The sequence below is a fragment of the Podarcis erhardii genome (genome assembly GCF_964252035.2).
Source record: "Podarcis erhardii genome assembly, chromosome: 10".
Lineage (NCBI taxonomy): Eukaryota > Metazoa > Chordata > Lepidosauria > Squamata > Lacertidae > Podarcis > Podarcis erhardii.
Window position 1 is genome coordinate 33,287,562 of NC_138500.1, and position 20,938 is coordinate 33,308,499.

A 20,938-nucleotide genomic window follows, 5' to 3' on the forward strand; every position below is an offset into this window, starting at 1 on the left:
GGAGAATCAGCAGCGTTTGCAAGCTGACTTTGCTGAGATGATAACCAATTGTCTTCTGAAAAAGCAAACAGAAGAATTTGAGGTGCAAGAGATGACACGTGTGCCTAGTTGTCGCAAAGGCACTCTGGAATACCTGCAGTTGGCTACAGAAAAAACCAGTACCTACCTGTAAAACTGGATAAAGAGCACGACCCAAGAATCCCTGAAAGTTAGATTTAAATAATATACAAGACAAATTTTACACAACCTACATATTTGCAGTATTGTATGGGTGGGTTGAGGACAGAAATGTGATCCTACCTTTGTGAGTCCTCTGTAGTTAATATTCTGAGGGAAAAACATTCTTTTTACTACATTGGCAAAACTGCAAATGACTCAATGCAAGATGCTTCTTGATGAATTGGAAGCTTTACTGATATACTGCTTCCTAAAATTGAGGAGGAAGGAAACAGGGCAGCTCCCCTGAGGGCACCTCCCTTCACATCCAGTCTGGTGCTTGTGGGCTAAAGTAGCAGTGAAGGAAGACAGCAAAGCAGGCACCTGCACAATGCAGATACAATTTTTGCACTATGATAAAGGTACAGTGGATGTCAGAGGGCAGTCCCATTCTTGCTATAGCCTACATTGTCATGGATACAGCTGGAGTGAGGTCTGGTGTAATTTAGAGGTATGGGAAGACTGCATCTGACAAATATTCTGTAAGCCACTTGGAGAATTGGGGGAAGTGTTTTACATAAAACAAATAAGCAAGCAGTACATGCACTGTATAAAACTGACTATGGGTCACATTCTAGCCAGTGTAAAGTTTTATAGTCACATTATACTTCAATTATTAGAGACCCATTTAAGCCACAGTCCATGGGTATAAATATGCTAAGCCAGAAAAAAATGACATTTTGGATAGCGTACCTGAATATATTTGGCAGTAACCCTCAATATCATGGGCAAAGGCTGCAATGGAACAAATAACTGAAAGCAGAAAGCAGTTAAATTGAACAAACTCCATAGCTGTATCATATAGTGTGATGAACATTTTTTTCATCTGTATTTGTCAGATGTAAATCATAAACTGAAGCTACAATGTACCGGTAATAGCACATCTATTTCGCCTTGACAAGAACTTGTAATTTAGAGAAGTGTGAAACAAGAAAAGTTGCTTTGTTGTGAAATAAAGTACATCTATAGCTGAAAAATCTTGTTTTGGTTTAAGAAAACAAAACCATAACTGCATACACGTCACTATTTATTAGTAGGACTTTTATCCTTAACACCTGAAATAAGGCACACCAGCGCTTCCTGTGGGTAACATCTGTAGCAGACTGCATTCTTCCTGCCACAGGTTCCATGTAAAATCAGTTTGGGGCAGAAGTCCAGTGTGGATGACTCTTGAACTAATGATCTTCTGACCCACATGTGAGATTACTACAGGGAAATTAGAATGGTAACCATGGGTTTGTACACATCATTCTATATTCATATACTCACCATTTTGGCTCCTTGCAAGTGAGAACATAACAGCACCTTCTCCCACACAGCAGAAAATCTATTTGACCTTGGGTTGATTTTTTTCCTTAACTGTCATGAAGTTGGGGATTAAAAATACCACTACCTAAACAAACCTTTGGAACAAAAATATCCTTTGAGCTTGCCTCTGGACTAAATCACAAGATTGCTTGGTGTCTTTAGAGTAGAACTTTGATAGGAGACTCTTTTCTTCATAGAGCACATGACTGGGATATTTTCTCAGAAAATGCCAATCCATGTGCTATTTGGACAACTGAAAATGCTGGGTGTCTCACAATATAACAGCACAAAAGAGGTTTGTACACACAAAAATACTATAGAAAGTAATGCTTTTTCTTTTCATGTTTAGTGAGTTATGGATTTGGATAATCAAAGAATGGTCCAATGGTCTTAAACTTGAGAGGTTTCAAATCCCTACTTAATTTGGTAGAACAATAGTTGTTTTCTGGTGTGGTGAGTAAAATTTAGAAATGATCTCAATTTGTTACAAAATGGACTTTAAAAAGAAGTGAAACTCCAACCCCAACATACAGTATTACAGAGAAGCATGGCTACCTGCATTTTTTATTTTTCTCATAAAATACAAGTTTAGCTTTCCAGAAAGTTATCCCACTCTACAATTGTAGAAGATGAATTTCCATGCTCTCCAGCCAATGGGTAACACTACCTGGATCTGGCTTTACTGGCTCTTTCTCACTTCACCATCTAAAATTAATCTCCAGTTTTGCTCACATGTCAGATGTTTGGTATCTAACAGCAAGCTAACCTAATTAATAATACAGTCTAATAGAAAGAAATAAGCCCCACTGAGTCCAATGGAAATTACTCAGTGCAGCTTACTTCTGAGTTACAAACCACACACTTTGGCACTTTTCACCATACTGTTCAGCATCTTTCCCCCACCCTGAATTTTTTGGGGTGGAATATTTTATCACATTTTGTAAACTACCCTGGTCTGGAAACATTGCAGAAAGATAGCATCTGAGTCTTTCATATATTCATTCATGTGTGTGCGTGCGTGTGTTGTGCTTGCCTTACTTACTCACAGAGTATCTAGCCTAAAAAATAGCTTTGGAGAACTTGGAATACTGTACCCATATTTTTTACCACTGTTTTAACAACACCTCAATGAGATCTAATTCCGTATAATGTGATCCCGAACAGAGACTCATAAGCACACCTTAGTAGGGTTTGGAGGGGTGGTTCGTAACCCACTTTTAAAACACTTTATTTTATCCACCCGGATTAGCAACTACCACAGAGAAGCGAAAGCGCACGCGGGGCGAATCTCTTCGCGTTCAGTAACTTTAGGGAAACCACAAACCGTGCGTTTCATTCACAGAGAAACGCCTTCTTCCCAGCTGCGCCTGACTGGCCTTCAGCCTCCTTGTACAACTAATAATAATATACACAAAGAAATGAAAAAGGCGAAAAAGCCCGGGGCGGGAGAAGAGGTGGGTGGCGACGTTCCCGGTTTTCTACTCCCACCCCGCCAAGCCTGCTAGGGCGGGCCTGTTGTGGCTACCCCGGGGCAGCGGGGCTGGCAGAGGGCGGGCCATGCCCTGACTGAGGACGCCAAAGTCGCCAAGTCGCGGGGCCGCCTCCATCTGAGACACAACACGCACATACACCAGGCGCAACTCGGCATGGCCCGGCTCAGCGGCGGCGGCGGCGCCTCTTTCCCGCCCCCTTCCTCCTCCTCCAGCCGGTGGTGGTCCTGCTCTTGGGGGCTTTTCCTTCTCTGGGCCGTGGCAGAAACTCGAGCAGGTGAGAAAGACCACAGACGCGTGTCTGGAAAGTCCCCGGGAACAGCCTGCTCAGGCTCGGTACTAGGATACGTTTAGGGGAAACCCGGTTCCAAGGGAGGAGGGAGGGAGGGAGGGAGGAGCAGCCGGACACCTTTCTGGAATAGGCTGCCCCTTGTTTTCACCCCCCGCTGCCCCTTGCTGAAAAAGATGCAACATTTTTAAAAAATGCTCACGGAGACGCCGCTCGTTCGGAGCTGAAACGGCGCCGAGCGCTGATAGGTCGAGGCTGCCCAGGTTCTAACATTTCAAAAGCAAAGGGGCTTCTCCTGGAGGAGTTGGGGGTGCATGGCATCTCTGTAGGTTGCTGTGGGGCTGCAGGGTCTCCAAACTCATGCAGCTGTTTTGTTCCTCAAGAAAGACCCAATGTCTTGTCATAAAAGATTGTGTGTGTTTTTGTGTGTGTGATTTGATTGATCCCAAAATGAGACATCTCCTCCAACCACCACCACCATCAATGGTAATCTTACTCTATACTGTACTTCAAAAAGGTGTTTTTTTCTTGTAGTTGTAACTTTTAATGTTCATACCTCAGTGGCTGTCAGGCCACATGGATCGAAAAGCGGGCATCCAACAGTAAAAAGAAATGCGGGCATAAGCTGCAGTTAAGCGAAGCTGCCTGCATAGCTTGCATAAAGTCTTCCATCCCTCAACTGCTCGTTCTATTAGTCGGAGAACAAATTGTACACAACGCTTAAGGGATGTGAGGCACCATCAGGGCACTCTGTTTTCTGAATTATGAAAAAGCCTCAAGAGCCCACATCAGAGCTTGGAAATATTAGCGTTGTAGGAGCTATTGCCTTGTAGATGAAGTTGTGTTTCCTGTACTTTTAAAAGAAGCCTTGCAAAATAGAAGAAAAGCCACTGATTCCAATATTAGCATACTGTACTGTGTTAATGTAAAGTATTTTTATAGCACATTGTCATCATAACTATCACATAGCATTAACAATGGTGCTTGTAATCTTGGGATATATTATTAAACTGTGCATGAATCAGTTGAAGCTATGAATTAACGATGTTGCACAGTCTTCAGCTTTAATGAGAGCTGAAAGAGATGTGACAGCAGCCACATATATACCTCACTTGTGGTCCACCATGCAAATTGGCCCATCTGTGTGGAGAATCTGGACACCAGCAGATAATATGTACTGCTGGTGTATTAATTCTATGGGCGAATGGGCAAGCTGGCATAGTGAGTTCGATTATACATTCAACCAATACAGTTTACTTGTGGCCACCATCTATTCTGGCAATTATTAGCTGAAGTTGCTGCAACTCTTGCACAATTTCTGCCTCAACATATTCCCCCCCCCCCCGTCTCTATTGTTTTAAATCTTTATTTAACATTGCCCAAACAACTTGGACACACCTTTAGAGCTGCTGTCTTCAAAAAATAATCTAATATACAATATTATGGCATATCAACATATTTCCATTGGCCATATTATTCTTATGTCTCACTTTGTATTTCCTTTGAAGGGCATGCCAACCTTTTGGATACAGGTGCATGTCAACTCAAAAAGCCTGGCTTTCTTAACTTTCTGACAGTAAGAGCTGTTTGACAGTAGAACGGACCTTTGGAGGTCCCTTCCAACTCTTTGATTCTAGTGCTTCAGCAGAGACATAGACAATGTACACGCTATAATTTTAAAACATATTTGAAGCACATTAGTTGCCTCAAATAATTTCTGGAGCTACAGTTTAAGGGTTGCTGAGAACTGTAATTCCGTGAGGGGTAAACTACTGTGCCCAGAATTCTTTGAGGGGGAGAAAGTGCTTCGAAGGGTGTACATTACTGCAGTAGGACTAGAACATGGCAAAGAAGTCATACAGTAGTCTTGAAAAAGTTGTGCTTTCACAGCACCTCAGAAAAAGGAAACTTCAGTAACTGGATGCTTCAGGAAAGCCCACAAGTAGGATAGGAAACCTTTTTCCATTTGTTCACCAGTTACCCCTCTTTAAGGGACGCAGGTGGCGCTGTAGGCTAAACCACAGAGCCTAGGGCTTGCCAATCAGAACGTCAGTGGTTCGAATGCCCGCGATGGGGTGAGCTCCCATTGCTCGGTTCTTGCTTCTGCCAACCTAGCAGTTCGAAAGCACGTCAAATTGCAAGTAGATAAATAGGCCTGGAAGCTGTTCGCCGTCTCCCTTGGCCAGTAAAGCAAGATGAGCGCCGCAACCCCAGGGTCATCCGCGGCTGGACCTAATGGTCAGGGGTCCCTTTACCTTTACCCCTTGTTAGCGGATCTAATTGCAATCATAACCCTGATGAGCCAATATAAATGACTGATTTGGCACCATCAGTCATTTCTGCCTGTACATCCAATTTCCGAAAGGGTACAAAAATTTTGTTTAATGTGTACAAATAATGTAATAATAACAGAAAGGAACCATGCATTTCTGAAGATGACAAATGTTAAGCTTGTCCTTTAACTTCACAGTGTTGTTTTTGTGGCAGAAAGTGAAACGGGTAGCTCTGAGCAAGTTCTGCAATTGTGGCTACTCAGCAATTCAGAAATGGTTTCCTCTAAAAGGAGATAGGGGAAGGGAAACCATTTAGTTCCTTTGCTGTCATAAGTTTTAAAAGCAAATAGATTTTGGGAAGAATGATTTATGATCATGTTTTTGAAATCAAAATTGACACTTTAAAAAACACAACTGACCAAATAGGAAGATTTTAAAAGGTTTTTTAAAAAAATAAAATAAAAATAGTTCCTCCTTCCCATTTGTTAGTGCTTATTTGAAGCACTTGTATATTTATCTGGATAGAGTTAAGATTACCACAATAAGCTGAAAATAAGTGTCAAAGTAGTGCTACCATCCTGAACATAGTTCTTTCTTTAGTTTATCACACTTTAACATATGTGTAGATGGAAAACCTGCAAATGGAACATTGTGACTTGTCTGGAATGCATGTTGTTATCTCCTTAGGTCTCATTTGTTGTCCATTCCCTTTGAGTCTAAGGGTGATGTTTGCAATTTTTCTTGTTTTTCCATTTTTGTGTACCCTTTGTGTCTTTGCATAACTTTGCACATCTAGATGAATATCTAGAGGGTGGAAAATACATGTAGAATATGCTTAGCTGTGCAATTCTTGCCAGAAAAAAGTGTCCACGCCCTTGCAAGAAGAACTAGACAGGGAGGATAGAAATTGAACCACATTAAATTTATGCTAAGTCTAGATATGCAGCTATTTCTCTGGCAGGGATCCATGCTTTTAAAAATCCAAAAAGTGCAGCTTTCTCCATCAGTATGTCTTCATAGGAAGAAAAGCTGTACCATTTGGATTTCTGCCTGCAGGTGTTAAAAGCACAGGAACCCTGCTTTAAAAAAAAGGTGTAGCAGATCTATCTATAAAGCAGTGTACCTTAACAAAAAGCCTGCATTGATGTGCACTGTTCTGTGGCGCTGTTGTTTGGTGGTTTTATTTTAGGATTTTAATGTAAATTTTATTTGTTTTTAATTGTGATATTTTTGTAACCTACCCTGAAGCACAGTCCTTCAGAAATCCTGGCACATCCACGCCGAGGTCTGACCAACATGGGCAGCTGAGCAGATAAATCACCTCAGCTCTGCCTCCCTTTCATACTTTGCATGCTGATTGCAGCATCTGGTCTTGACGAGGCAGGTGACCCTCACCTGCTCCAAGCCTCCTCCACTTGAGGAATCACATACAGTGGTACCTTGGTTTATGAACTTAATCCGTTCCAGAAGTCTCTTCTTAAACCAAGGCTTGCTTTCCCATAGCAGCGGGGGACTCAGTTTACAAATAGAACACACGCAACAGGTAGCGGAACATGTTCTGCTTCAAAGGCAAAGTTCACAAACCAAAACACCTACTTCCGGCTTTGCAGCTTAATCCAAGTTGTTCATAAATTAAGCCGTTCTTAAACCAAGGTACCACTGTACTTCTTCCCAGAGCTAGTGAGCCCCACCTGGCCAGGTAGGGAGCTGGGCTGTGGGCCCTTGTTTGCTTCAGCCTCCTGGAGCACTCCTCTTACTGCTCCCTACGCCTCAGAGCCTGCCATATTTATGGAGACAGGAACCTCTGATGCGTCCTAATGCTCTGGTTCCTGTGCCCTGACTCCCATCCCCTTGTCATCCTCTGTCACCCCGCGAGTGCTTCCTACACCAAACTCTCCTTCCCCATCCTCAGCTTGCCCTGGCGTGTCCCAGTCCTGGCTACACCCTTCGCTGGGATCTTCTTCCTCCTCCCCATTGTCCTACCAGTTCATGGCAGCAACTTGAATTTAGTCCAGTATCCCTTCCTTCCTTCCAACCTGAAAATATCTTTCTTAAGAGAAACTCATTAACACATGTTGATTAAAATTATGTTGCCCTGCCAGTTAAAATTGCCTCAGAGGCTGAACCTGAGCTGGCTTCTGTAGCTGGCCCTCCCTTGTCTGTGAATAGGCATTCACTCCTGAAACAGAAGTACCAGAGAAAATAAATGAAAAAAATACTGTTAATATAGATTTGCCACCATTCAACCTATCCAGCGATTCACTGCTGTGTCAGCGAAGCAAGATGGCAAATGTTTTAATTATTAATACTTGGTTGGAAAATAGACCCCTCACGCCTGATAGAAATTAAAAGTTGTTATTATCCCACATAGTAAGTTTGGTTTTGGGGATCAGAAAATACAGGTAAAATAAAAGAGAATGCTTGCTGTTCTTAGGTTGCCCAAAAGAAGCAACATCATCTGTATTTTTGAAATGGAAGGCAACGTGAATTGCTCAGCCAAACAGTTCTGCTTTCACAGGAAATGTTGAGAAAGTTTACTGTAGTTAAGTTGAAGTAACTATAAAAGTTAATCAATAGACTCCAGCCATATGTAAACTGTGTGAAGGTTCAGCTTTGCCAGACAGAAACATCAGGTAACCTTGAGGTGCAGTTATAAAGCTGGCAACAAAATGACCCTCTGAATTTAGTAATAACAACAACAAGTTCATTACCATTACATCTACAAGCAGAACCGAGGGTTGGGAATTTATATTGGCTAGTCTAGTTTTATCTGGATGCATTTTCTTCTGTTATTTTCATTTTTTTCTCTTATTGATAACTTATTGATAACTTTTCAATCTATTTTTAAAATAAGGGTGAGATCTTCTCAAAAATGCATGTTACTATAAAAAAACCTTTCAGGTCAAAGCTGAGTGTGTTTGTTTTAGTGTGTCTGAGGCCTTATTAGTCGTCCCATATCTAATTGCCTCAGTTTGTTGTGCCAGTTGGGGTTTTTTTTTTAAGTTCCAAAGGTTAAGAGGCTTTTTAGTAATACAGTTCAGTAAAAAGCCAACAACAATGAGAAAACACCCCATGGTATTTGTGGTTAAGCGGGTGTTGGTTTACCTCATTTTCTTGCCTCCTTTTCCTCTAAGACTTTGCTGTCACAGTCATCTTAACATTTCATGTTTTCTTCTTTCTTTCTTTCCTCACCTTCATTTATAACTGCTCAAATCTTGCCTGGTGATAGCCTGGAGGCAAGAACACATCAGGTTATGCTTACAAGCAATTATAAGCAGACTGAGAGCGTGCTGTGTGTGAGTTTTACACACAAGCCTTAGACTGGGACATTGTTGTGGTAGATGTAAAAGGAAAAACGTTTCTCTTCAATCAGGCATTTGGCTGACTGACATTCTATGGCTTTTAAAATGTGTTGTGAGGGGGTTATTGGTTTGTTTTTCTATTACCATGTATTTTGTATTTTTATGTTGTGAATTGCCCAGGAATCTTCTGATGAAGGGCAGTATGCAAATTTAATAAACAATAATAATAATTTGCACAGTCATGAGCTCCTTGGAGAAAGTATATGATGAAAGTGAAACAAATAAAGCTTCACTTTCAGTCAGCTACTGTGAACCTGAAGTTGTCTGTAGCTCTGATTGGCACAAGTTATTTCTTTAGTTTTTGAGCTAATTTTATGAAAATTGGCCAAAATCTACATTTCCCAGACATTCCAGCTATTTCTGTCCGCTATTTACAACAGTTGTATCGCAGCTATGTCTGACTTCTGGATGTATAGCAGTCCTAATCTAGAGGGTCACAAGTGAGTCAGCCCTGATTTAGGAGGAAATTTGGTTCGGCAGGACTCAAGACTAGACTGTTTTCTCTTCACTTCTGGGAGAGCTTGCTCTCATGTAAAAGCTATGTTAAATTATCATCATTCCATCTATTTTATTTAAGAATCAACTGTATTGTTGTCAAGATAGCAAAACAATCAAACCACAAACATCATCATACACTGTTTGGTGTATTGTGAGAGAGCGAAGGAAAGAGAGATGTGTAAAATCAACCCAGGGTCCCTTACCGTTCTCTCTGGAATAAGAAAAAGATTGCAACACTTGTCATAAAAGACTTAAAATACTTGGAGGGTGGAGTTGCTTGAACTGAATAAAGTTCTGTGCATGATTTATTTAACAAAAGTTGCTGAAGAACACTGCTTAATAAGGAGAAGTTATCAAATTGTTTCTTGGAATGCTGTTGGCTGATAAATTGATGTGCTTCTTGGAAAGAAAACCCTGAACTTAAATACAGGTGCCAGCCATTTTGTGTGGGGATTCCATTCCTGGGCCCTATGCGCATCAGCTGGCTAAGCCCAATACATCCTGCCCCTGTTCTGCCCTCTTCTGGGTCCAAAAGCACACATGCATCACTGCCTGTACTTGCTATTAAATAAGAGTTCCTTGAAGAGTAATTACAACCTGGTAGCTGGAGTGATTAAAAGAATGACCTGCAATCCTGTGGACTGGGAAAGTGTATGTCCTGAATATGAATCTCAGTTCCTCCTACAATGACTCCCAATTTTTGTGTGTTCAAGGACATATTTCCATACACATCTCCTTGAATGGACCTATGAATATTTGTTCTGCTAAACAAGATCTTAAGTGAAATATTTCAAATACATAGGTTAGTTGAAGAGTTTCTGTTGTTGTCATGTTGTGTTAAATTGGATGCTCATCATCCAGGTTTTGCTCTCTGTGTGTGTTGTCTTTGCTGAGACTGTGGCTTACAACGGAGACTAGAGGTATCGATCAGGACCTGCCCACCCAGGAGGCAAGGTGCTGTTTCAGGGGAAATGACATCTGTGGCATGTTCCTTGGAGGCTGGATCTGATTCCTCCGTGGCAGCCCCACCCCAACCCCAAATGTTGCCTTGATAGGAACCTTTTGGTGAATAGGAGGCGCTGCTGGTCTCCCCCCATCCCTAGGGAAGAAATGAAGGGTGCTGCCCTCTGGGAACTTTTGGGTTTTGCACCTGCCCAGCATGATTCAGAGCACTCGTCCCACCCCACAATGGTCTTTGATTCTCACTTCAACCACCAGGCAAATTTGATTTGATTCCTTCCTACCACCACTTGTTCCAAGTCTAGTTCGACGCTAACCCGCCCCCCCTTCATGACATAGATATTCACTCCTCTCTTGTTCCTGATACCAATCTTTATTCCCCACTAGTTACTAAATTAGATCTTCACTCACCCCTCCTTCCCTGGCATAGAGGACCCTGCCATTTTGGGGTTCGCCTCAGGTGCAAAAATGTATTGGGCCGGCCCTGGCATCAATTCAAATAAGTTTATCACTTTGGTTTACATCAGATTGTATCCTGCAGCATAGCAGCTAAAGTCTGGTTATATTCCTAGTTAAATGGGACAGATCTGGTTAACACTACAATTCATTATTAGAAATAGCTGTTGAAGGTTAGCAAAGGCCTTCTGTGGGCATCCGTGAACAAGCAAGGCTCATATGGAACTTATTTCCAAGTATATTTGTTTGTTTGTGTGTGTTTATGTATGGGTTTTTAAATAGTAGGATATTTCACAATGTTTAAGATAAAAGCTCTCAAGTGGTTTTGTCACATAAAATGTGCTTCCTGGTGTGTGAAGGTATTAAACTGAAATGCTGTAGCAAAGAGCTTACTAATGAGAAAATTAGGTACAAGAATACTGTGGAGATTGGAAAATGCGGATGTTGAGAACAGAGAAAGTAAGTTACCTTATTTCAATCAGATAGGAACATTTTCATAGTGGTAAAAGAAACTAGCTTTTTATTTGCTATGTCAAAGTGTTCAGGCAAAATGGTTTCTTGTAGCTATCAGTGTGACAGATTAGGCCTACCTTGAAGCAGCATAAAATTACACAATCATCCAGAAATAGTTCAAAGGGAATAATTCAAAACCTGAATTTGTGTGTAGAGAGTAAGTGCATGGTGCTTATACATCCTCTGGTCTTAACATTTATTGTTCGACATTTTTATGTGAGTGTTTATCTCTGATTGGCACAAAAACATCTTTATCATTTCCTTTTGAAGTCTCCAAGGCTGAGCCATGGATGATGCCTTTTGGTGGAAATACTTCGAAATCTGAGCTTTAACATCCTTTAAAGTGGTTTTGTTTTTGTAAAGATCATATATTTTCTACATTTTTGTGCTACAAATAGGCCAGAGACTTTAGGAGAGCATTGGGGGGGGGGGATGCAATTGGAAGTGGGAGGTATGAAAGTCCAATTTAGTGATTGAAAATCTTGTTGCAATTCTTAGGATTGAAGCCACTGTTCCTTTTGGGGTTTTTTTTTTAGGGGAGCTAATTATTCTTAATGGTGATATATTTTGGTCCTGGAAAATAATGGCCATGTTACAACAAACGTAAAAGAAAAAAATATATGTTCTCTAGCTCTAATAAGCTAATGGAATTATCATAAGCCTGTCAGAAGAACCATTTATAATAATATGGGTTTTTATTATTGACAATCTGTTTTATGTACCCAACCAGACGCACAACGGTTCTTAATGCACTAATTTGACTAGGAAGGAAATCTCTCCCACTCACATTTACTAATAGTCCCATGGGTGATATCCAGCAAAATCATACCCAGACTATTGAAATAAATGGATTTGAGTAACTGAAGTGGCTCAACTCTGACTGTAGGGCTTGCTGATTGGAAGGTCGGCGGTTCAAATCCACACGATGGGGTGAGCTCCGGTTGCTCAGTCCCAGCTCCTGCCAACCTAGCAGTTCAAAAGCACATGCAAGTAGATAAATAGGTACCGTTCTAGTGGGAAGGTAAACGGCATTTCCGTGCACTGCTCTGTTTTCGCCAGAAGCGGCTTAGTCATGCTGGCCACATGACCCGGAAAAACTGTCTGCGGACAAACGTCGGCTCCCTTCGCCAGTAAAGCAAGATGAGTGCCGCAACCCAGAGTCGTTCGCGACTGGACTTAACTGTCAGGGGTCCTTTACCTTTACTTTTCCCTTACTCTGAGTGTAACTTAGAAACCACCCATGGAAGAACAGAAACATTGCCACCCGACCCCACTCCCACTCACTCCACCTCGTTCCCGCTTTTCTTCCTAAAGTAACACTAATGTCTCAACAAATGAAACTGATCTGTAGAAAATGTAACTTGAAAAAAGAGACATTGCACATACTTTAGTAAACCAATAAATCTTTAATAAAAATATGTTGTTGTTTTTAAAAGGAAGCACCCGTTGATCTATATTTTCCTATTGAAATGAGTTATCCAGTACTTTCTGTGACTGCCATTTGCAGTATGGTATTCTATTTTTCCAATTTTCTCTTTGAATTATTTACAGATACTCACTATGCCACCGTATATTGGCAGAAAACTGAGAAGACCTTCCAGGTTAAGGATGTATTGGATAAGAATGGTGATGCTTATGGCTATTATAATGACACTGTACAGTCTACAGGATGGGGGGTTCTTGAGATCAAAGCAGGCTATGGTAACCAGCCCATAAGCAATGAAGACCTCATGTACGCTGCAGGTTACTTGGAGGGCTATCTCACTGCTTCGTAAGTACCTCTGAAAACTAAATGGAGTCATCTGGTGGGGGCATTACAAGTATACATGTTAGAAGAGAAGAAGAGCCAACTGAGCTCATTGTATATTTATTGTTACCGATCTATATTCCTTTTAATCGTAAAACTTGTATTCAGTGAACAAACATGGAACCAATATATAAAGCAATATACATTTGAATCTTCTGTAATACACAAATAATAAATAGCTGAGTCACACATCAGGGAACATGAATAGTGAGTTTTAGTAAATGTGTAAAATTTAATATTGAAGATGCTTGCTTAACATTAGCTGGAAGGGAATTCTAGGTATGTGGGGGATGTAATAGTTCATTAAGAGAGAGCTACATTGTACTATAATAGCGTTCAGGTTCCTGAAATCTGTCTGTGATCAGCTATAAGTAAAATACACATTATCCACAATTTATTTCTGAATGTGGTTTATGGCATCATAAGTATTATTAAACATGGCTGGACAAAGCGTCTTAATGTTCACTTGGCCTCAAAGTAATGGGTGGAGTGGATGGGGCGGAAATGATCTGTATTGCCATGGTGTGACTTCAGAGGCATCCAAACTTATTAGATGAAATGTGGTATCTTATTCAAAACTTGGGATAAACTGGATATTTGGTTAGTGTTCTGGGCCCATCTTGCCAAAGCCAATTTGGGACGTCATATCAATATTCATTACTGTCAGCATTCATTATGAATGTATCACAACGCATGACGTATGACTTGAGATACATGCTGGACATTTGGCCAAGAAGCAGATGGTCTGTGTTTTTTTTTAAAAAAATGCATTTTCATAGTTTGAGCTATAATTTGTGGGATGAGGAATGCCTTTTGAGCTGAGCTGTTCTAGCTCCTGCTGGGTTTCATCAGCGGATTGGGACAAGTTCCAACAAGCTGGGTGTTGCATGGCTAATGGTACTTTTCTTTTCCTGGAGCACTTCCAGGTGTGCTTATAACGCTATACTGAGTGGTGTGTCATTATGCTCTACTGGATGTGTGGGAAGTGGGGATAACATGCCAACCTAGATATTATGCTTGTTTCTTCAGAAGTATGAACCAGTGAGAGAGGTTATAGTTGCCTCACCCTCCTACTATGCCAATATCTTTGCTTGCCCATCTCTTCTTCTAGAAGTTGTTGGCCAAAGCTAAAGTCCTGCTTGCTACAAGAAGTGGGTAGGTGGTGGTGCAAGGACCGTGGACTAGCTGAGCAAGGGGTCAGGAGGCATGGAATGTTCCAGACCTTTGCAAATTTAGCAAAACTTTTTTTTTTTTAAAAAAAGCAATAAAATAAAATTAACAGCCATCACTTCACAATGTGAATTCAGTAACCATCAGCACATACTTCTTGGGTTAAACATGTAAGTTAATATAAGTTCTCCAAATGTCCATATAGGTATCCACACAAAACTGAGGTCTATAAGAAAATAAGTCCAAATGTAGCCAGGGCCATGAGGTCCAAGACCATTGTCTAATGGACAGTGGGTATTTGTATTTATAACATTTCCCTCCTCTTTTTTCCCCCCAGACACATGTGTGACCATCTTGCAAACCTGTATACACAGCTGATTAAGAATGTCCTCATTGAGAGAAAAGTTAAAGATTTTATGCGGTATGTTATAAAAATAAAATGCTCTTTTCACAAATAGGAACAAAAGTTGCCTAGAAGTTCCAGTCACCCTGGTGATATCTTCTTGTTTTTGCTGAACAAGTTGATTCAGGAAAATATTGTGCCACAATAAATTTCTTAAGTCTTTAAGGTTGCGCAACATTAATGGATTTTTGTTTGAAATAGACAATCCTCTAGAAGCATCCTGGGAGATGTTGCAAGAGTTGACAGTGTACGGTGTCTATAGAGATGCAAGTGAACGCCCTGCACCACCCTGGTTCTTGGGCAAGTAAATTTCCCTGAGTATATAATATACGAACTGTTCCCATATAAAATTATAAGTGAAACAAGTTGAAAGGTGACCTGATTTAGTTATCTCTGAGCAAAATAACATTTATTAACACAACCCGAGTTTTGTCAGCAGGCTACAATGTTTGTTTACTTGATAAAAGTGTGATCTGAACTAAGCATGTTTACTCAGGAGCAAGTGCCGATAGATCCCAGTTGGACTTAAGGCTATCTGGCCTGTGAAAAAACGCACTCTAAAGTCACATTTTCCTCTCTACAGGAAACAAGATAAGTGGACCAGACAACAAATTAAAAAAAACAAGAATGACCCCTTCTGGAGACATGCCGGGTACATCATTGCCCAGTTGGATGGGCTGTACATGGGAACAGTGGAGTGGGCTAAGCGACAGCAAAAAACAGTAAGACTCAAAAAACAGTAAGGCTTATCACTTGAAGGGGAAAGAGAGTTTAGACCACACACAAAAACTGAAAGGGTGTTTTTACTGCTTTCTTCTTTACATCAAAGAATCCATTTAGATTGCAGCTATCAAATTGGTGCACAGTATCAGAGTTTAATATTAATTCCAGAAACTCTTGTTTGCAACTCTAGGCCTTTAGGAAACTTGGGTGGGGTGATGAAGGTCTGTCTGCACATGCTCTACCACACACACAGAATGGGAAGTGACACTGCATGCAGCTGCTGTCATTGTAGCCATAATTGTTGTGTGGGCCGGCAGCCCTCTGGGATATCAATGAGGCGGCAGCATTGAGAATTAGCAAGTTGAGAACTGACTGGAGACAAATAGCTTTCACCTTTATTGCCAAGCTCAGCCATTTTATTTCACACTGGGAGAGTAGAGACACGAATAACTAACTGACCTTTCCGTCTTTGTCTAAGCACTGCAAGGAAACATGGAGCCCAGGGTTTATGAAGGCAGGATCAGCAGCATTTAAAATAAATAGCACTTATCCCCTGATGGTTTTGCTTCCAGCTTTCTCTGAAAGTAAGCTACAGAAACAAAGAAGAAATGAAAAAGGTTGAGAATTGTTTCACAACCAGATCTGTGATCCTATTAAGCACCTTGGAAGTAAAAATACAGTTGAAATACATTGACCTTGCTTCTGGATAAAATACATTTTGAACATGTGTGTATTATACTAGAAGTTAACACAAATATGTTGTATTGGCCTGAATATAAGCCTCGCCCCCCCAAATTCTGACTGAAAAGTTAAAGTGCTGCTTAAATTCATGAGCTTACGAAAATGGGCTTTTACGATATCACTGCTGAAACAGACATACCGTAAAATGGAATGGGTGTGAGTGCCTAAACGGGTGTGAGTGTTCTAAATGATTTCTCACAAATGGTGAGATTGCAGCTGTGTATAAGGGAGGACTCATTTTGGGGATAAGAGCTGTGGTGCAAAAATGAACAGTCCCCAAATATTCTCAAAACTTACGAGTGTTGATCCATTATTGTTTATCTGTCTCTGTGTGCACACATGTAATACCAAATGTATTAATTAGCATGACTACCACCCTGTGCATGATGTCCTGGAAGTAAGCTGCATTGAACTCTGGTGCTTAATTCTGAATGCATAGGTTCACTTTGTAAAACGCACTGATCTTTAACAAAAGAACTTTAACCTGCTGAAAGGCAACAGTTGGCTTTTAATTAGACATGCAAACAATCTTGCAAAGAAGTGTTCCCTTTGAAAATTCTAGCATGAAGTAGGGATACCATCAGAGTATAAGAAAAACATATCCCACCTCTGCAAGATTTTTGTCCTCATTCTCTGACTTTGGTCACATCCAGACGAAGTGCATGTTTCACAAAATTTGCATGGAGGTAATTTTGATGTCAAGCATAGTATTTTACAAGAAACTACAGGATAGAACTGCATCATTGATAACATTATGTGTACACAGATTAAAAAACTGTGAGTGCACAGGAGCCAGAGTACAGTATACAATAATGTATACACAGGACTCATCCCATTCTCTCCCTCATTTAGTCACTTGGAAAATTAACTTAACCCTTTGTGTACCAAAATTAGGAGCAGTTTTTCTTATGATACCAGCTGTAGCAATATTTGGCCAGTGCCACACGCTGTTGTGCACAACCTTCCCCCCAGAGTTTTTGTGTGTGTTGCATTGATCGAGTCAGTAGTAGTGATGTACCGGTACATGTCTTTTCTGTGCCTTACTTGTCAGTATGGTACTTAAAAGCACTACAGTTCTTAAAGTGGGTCATTCATTCTCCCTCTTCAGCATCTGAGGCACAGCAATCTGAAGAGATGAAATTATACACAGCACAGAGCAAAATGGGACCCAGGAAGAAAGAATAAAATCAAATCTGTTACAACAGCTGGTCTGTCTTTGCATATTCTGGATGACTATGATAGAAGTAGTATATAAACTGTCTTGTACCTGTTCTGAGCTCCATCAGAAGCATCTGGCAGAATTCCATGAGCTGCTTTTGAATCCATTCTCTTTGCCTTCTCACAAAATAAGCTCTGGGCAATAATCACCTATATTTGTTTTTCAAGGATCCATATGCCTATATAAACAAAAGTCTATTCCATCTGTCTCTTTGTTAGGTCAGTTGTTACTGCAGCATCCCATGCTTGCCAGATCCAATAACTCTTTTAACTTCTGACATGCAAAACACTCCTTAGTCAAGCAACTTGGTTGGTTAGAGCAGGTGCTGATAACGCCAAAGTTGCAGATTCAGTCCCCGTATGGGACAGCTGCATATTCCTGCATTGCATGGGGTTGGACTAGATGTTCCTCAGGGTCCCACCCTACTTCACAGTTCTATTATTCTGTCTGTTTAAATACCTCACATAACTTTGAGCACCACCTTTCCAATGCACTGTCAAGCATCCTTTGCTCTGTCATTAGTCTAGATCTTAGGACCAGAGCATAACTCTTTGCTGAAGGAATTTCTTTATAGTCACATTTTCCAAAGAAATGAGGGGTTTAAGTATTGAATATATTTAGAGAACTATGTATACATAACATACAGTTGCTTTCCTTAATTTCATAATTTCAGTGTTTAAAGTCTCCGTCTTAAACCACTTCTTGCAAATATCTTGGCAAATGGTATATTTTGGTACTAGCTGCATCTAAACTCTTATATTCAAACTCCACATAATTCTCTACCCTTCTTAATCTGAAAGAAGGCTAGGAAAACAATCTTATTCCCTGCTATATTCTGAAGAAGCCTACTGAGAGGATAATTTTTTTGAAAAACTTTATTGCTACACAGTAATTTTGATTAGGAAACCAACTTCTACCATGTCATGATAATTCTGCAAGAATTATTAGCAAAGAGTTTGGATTTCCTGTTTCTCAAGGCAAAACTAATTCTAAACATGATATTGAGAAGAAACATACTGACTTGCTGTACATTCTCTTCTGTTCTAGCTGTTTCATAATATTACATGCTCAGCTTGTATTATTCCACAGCACTAGGAAATCTGCTGTTTTCATAGCTACCAGCTACAGTTTCTTCTGCTGACATTGTTTCCTTGAGCTCCTAATCCCCAGCCCATCAACCATGCTGAAGGAGGGAGGCTTGCCCTGGCTCCGTCATTCACTAGTTGTGCATTTTTTAGAGGGAAGAACCACCTTCCCTCTGTCTCTTCCACCAGTCCTACCTAGTAACAGGAAGAACTGCAGAGGGAAGTTTTGTCCTACCACATCTTTCTGCATAGGAACAAAGGAAACTGCCTTGTGGCAAGTCAAATCATTGGTTCTTCTAGCTTAGTATTGTCAATACTTGACTCTCTGGGGTGCCAGGCAGGAGTCCTTCTTGGCCCAACTTGGAGATGCCAGGGATAAAATCTGGTACTCCTTGCATGTAAAGCATGTGCGCTACCCTCTCAGCTACATTCTCAGTATAAAGAGAATGGGATGCAAAATTGCTATTAATGGACAGTCACCTCTTCTGAGGGAACCAGAACCATGTTCACCATCTACATGGCAGCCATATTGTTAATTGAGTTACTCAACGAACCCCTTTTCAAAATTGGCATTGCAGTGGCTGATTTTCAGCTCTTGAGTAAAGAGGCCAACATTGGTGATGTTGCATATCCTTTTGCAGAAAAATGGCAGTTTCACATCTGATCTTTTCAAGAAATTTCAGGCCTGTACTATATCCAGGCATGGTAATTTGTTAACTTTTTATTTGTGCACTAGTACTAAAACTTCATTACTTGTCACTTGACTTGGTTCTTCAGACTCCCTCCTTGGAAAAAAAAGTCATTCAGGCATGGACAGCTATTACTGTGTTGGGTACCACTGTCATGGCAAACTTGAGTCTAAAATTACAAATATCTCATCTCTCTTTACTTCCAGCCTCTCACTCCCTTCCAAGTCTATTTCCTGAATGCAGTTGGAGATCTGCTTGACCTCATTCCTGCCTTATTCTCAAGTTCAGCAATGACTAATTTAATGACAGGAGACTCTACACAGTACCTATGGGATATGGGCCATTGCTCTGCTCTGATTAAGGTGAGACCAACAACATTCCTGTTTCTACCTTTAGGCCTAAAAGAAAAGATGTAACCAACTGCACCCCAAAATTGAATTTATACTTTGTACCCCATTTTTCTAAGCCTTATGCATACATAGCATTGATAATTTAATCTCATACTGTTGGTTTTACTATCCTTTTTTTAATAAAAAAATAATTGTCATTGTCTGTTCTCTCTAAAATAGCCCCACTTTATTCTGGGAGAAAATTTCAGAAGTGTCCCTGTCAAAAATGTAATCAAGATACTGGATATTCAATAGTTTGAAAGAAAAGTCAAGTCCTAAGAATTGCCTGTCTCAATCAGACCAATGTTTGCATAAAATGCATATTTTACTAAAACTGATGTTCACAGAAATGGCAAATACCAAACTAAAATATATTATTGGAGAGAGAATTTTGGATTTATAAATTATTCATATACACGTTGGAAATATACAACAGGTATTCTGATATGGAATCTAAGCAGATGTGCAACATAAGAATTCAAATATAAGTAAATGGAAGGGTTAAGATGCGCCCTACTGACAGTGTTTTGACAGGCACTTGAAAAGGTTGAACAAAAATGTTACAAGGAATATCTGATTCAGGGATAGGGGTGCTATTTCCTTTTAAAAGAATAAAAATAATTGGATGAATTGCTAGCAGTGCATTGCCGGATTGCAGCTTGTTAGTAGGACTCTGGATCATCAGTCTTCAACTTTTTCCAACCCAAGACTCACCTTTAATCTAAGATGATAAATGGGTGAGGAACGGTTGAAGGAGCTGGGCATTTTTAGCCTGGAAAAGAGGAGACTGAGAGGAGATATGATAGCCATCTTTCAATATCTCAAGGGCTGTCACAAGCTTGCTTTCACCTGCTCTGGAGGGTAGAACCCAAACCAATGGATTCAAGTTACAAGAAAGGAGATTCCAACTAAACATCAAGAAGAGCTTTATGACCTTAAGAGCTATTTGACAGTGGAATGGGCTCCTATGAGAGGTAGTGGACTCTCCTTCCTTGGAGGTTTTTAAGCAGAGGTTAGATGACCATCTGCCATCTAGTTGAGATTCCTACATAGCAGGGGGTTGGACTAGATGACCCTTAGGCTCCCTTCCAACTCTACAGTTCTAAGATTCTGTGATTCTATAATGGTGGGTCCTAGGTTGAAAAATGTCAAAGACTACTGATCTATCTGGAGTTCTGCTAACAAGTTATTTACCCAATATATCTCAGAACTTGTGTCTTAAATGTTTTAACCATGTTGGTTGTGCTGCTGCTGTTGTTGTGATGCATCTGTTCTTGAGTCTACTAGCCAAAGACCAACAAGGTAGATCATTCCTCTGTCCCTCTCTCTCGCTTCATGCTTCTGAAG

General features: G+C 40.5%; 2 protein-coding genes and 1 long non-coding RNA gene across 8 annotated transcripts in view; 2 read left to right on the forward strand and 1 right to left on the reverse strand.

Annotated features, from left to right (window-relative positions):
- GUCY2C (guanylate cyclase 2C) overlaps positions 1 to 1,201 on the forward strand; it is a 48,074-nt gene extending 46,873 nt beyond the window's left edge. For both annotated transcript variants that reach the window (XM_081879298.1, XM_081879299.1), the window contains one exon: positions 1 to 1,201. In XM_081879298.1, the coding sequence (XP_081735424.1) occupies positions 1 to 172 (172 nt within the window). In that variant the 3' untranslated portion in view covers positions 173 to 1,201.
- On the reverse strand, positions 910 to 11,103 carry LOC309351552. Of its 3 annotated transcripts, none has more exons than XR_014160897.1 (4): positions 10,343 to 11,103; positions 8,682 to 8,806; positions 6,399 to 6,463; positions 910 to 969 (listed from the first exon to the last, which is right to left on the reverse strand). It is a non-coding gene; the product is annotated as an uncharacterized lncRNA (long non-coding RNA). The 3 variants fall into 3 exon arrangements; XR_014160898.1 differs by lacking the exon at positions 10,343 to 11,103 and adding an exon at positions 10,063 to 10,238; XR_014160899.1 differs by lacking the exon at positions 10,343 to 11,103 and having other exon boundaries at positions 8,682 to 9,016.
- The window catches only part of PLBD1 (phospholipase B domain containing 1), a 26,846-nt gene continuing 8,948 nt past the window's right edge, over positions 3,041 to 20,938 (forward strand). Inside the window, exons 1-5 of one of the 3 annotated variants that reach the window (XM_081879303.1) lie at positions 3,041 to 3,291; positions 12,917 to 13,136; positions 14,680 to 14,763; positions 15,329 to 15,467; positions 19,409 to 19,564. In XM_081879303.1, coding sequence (XP_081735429.1) covers positions 3,171 to 3,291; positions 12,917 to 13,136; positions 14,680 to 14,763; positions 15,329 to 15,467; positions 19,409 to 19,564 — 720 coding nt within the window. In that variant the 5' untranslated portion in view covers positions 3,041 to 3,170. Of the gene's footprint in view, positions 3,292 to 3,635; positions 3,790 to 11,232; positions 11,312 to 12,916; positions 13,137 to 14,679; positions 14,764 to 15,328; positions 15,468 to 19,408; positions 19,565 to 20,938 lie in introns of those variants that run through there. The other 2 variants (XM_081879305.1, XM_081879304.1) reach the window with 2 other exon arrangements.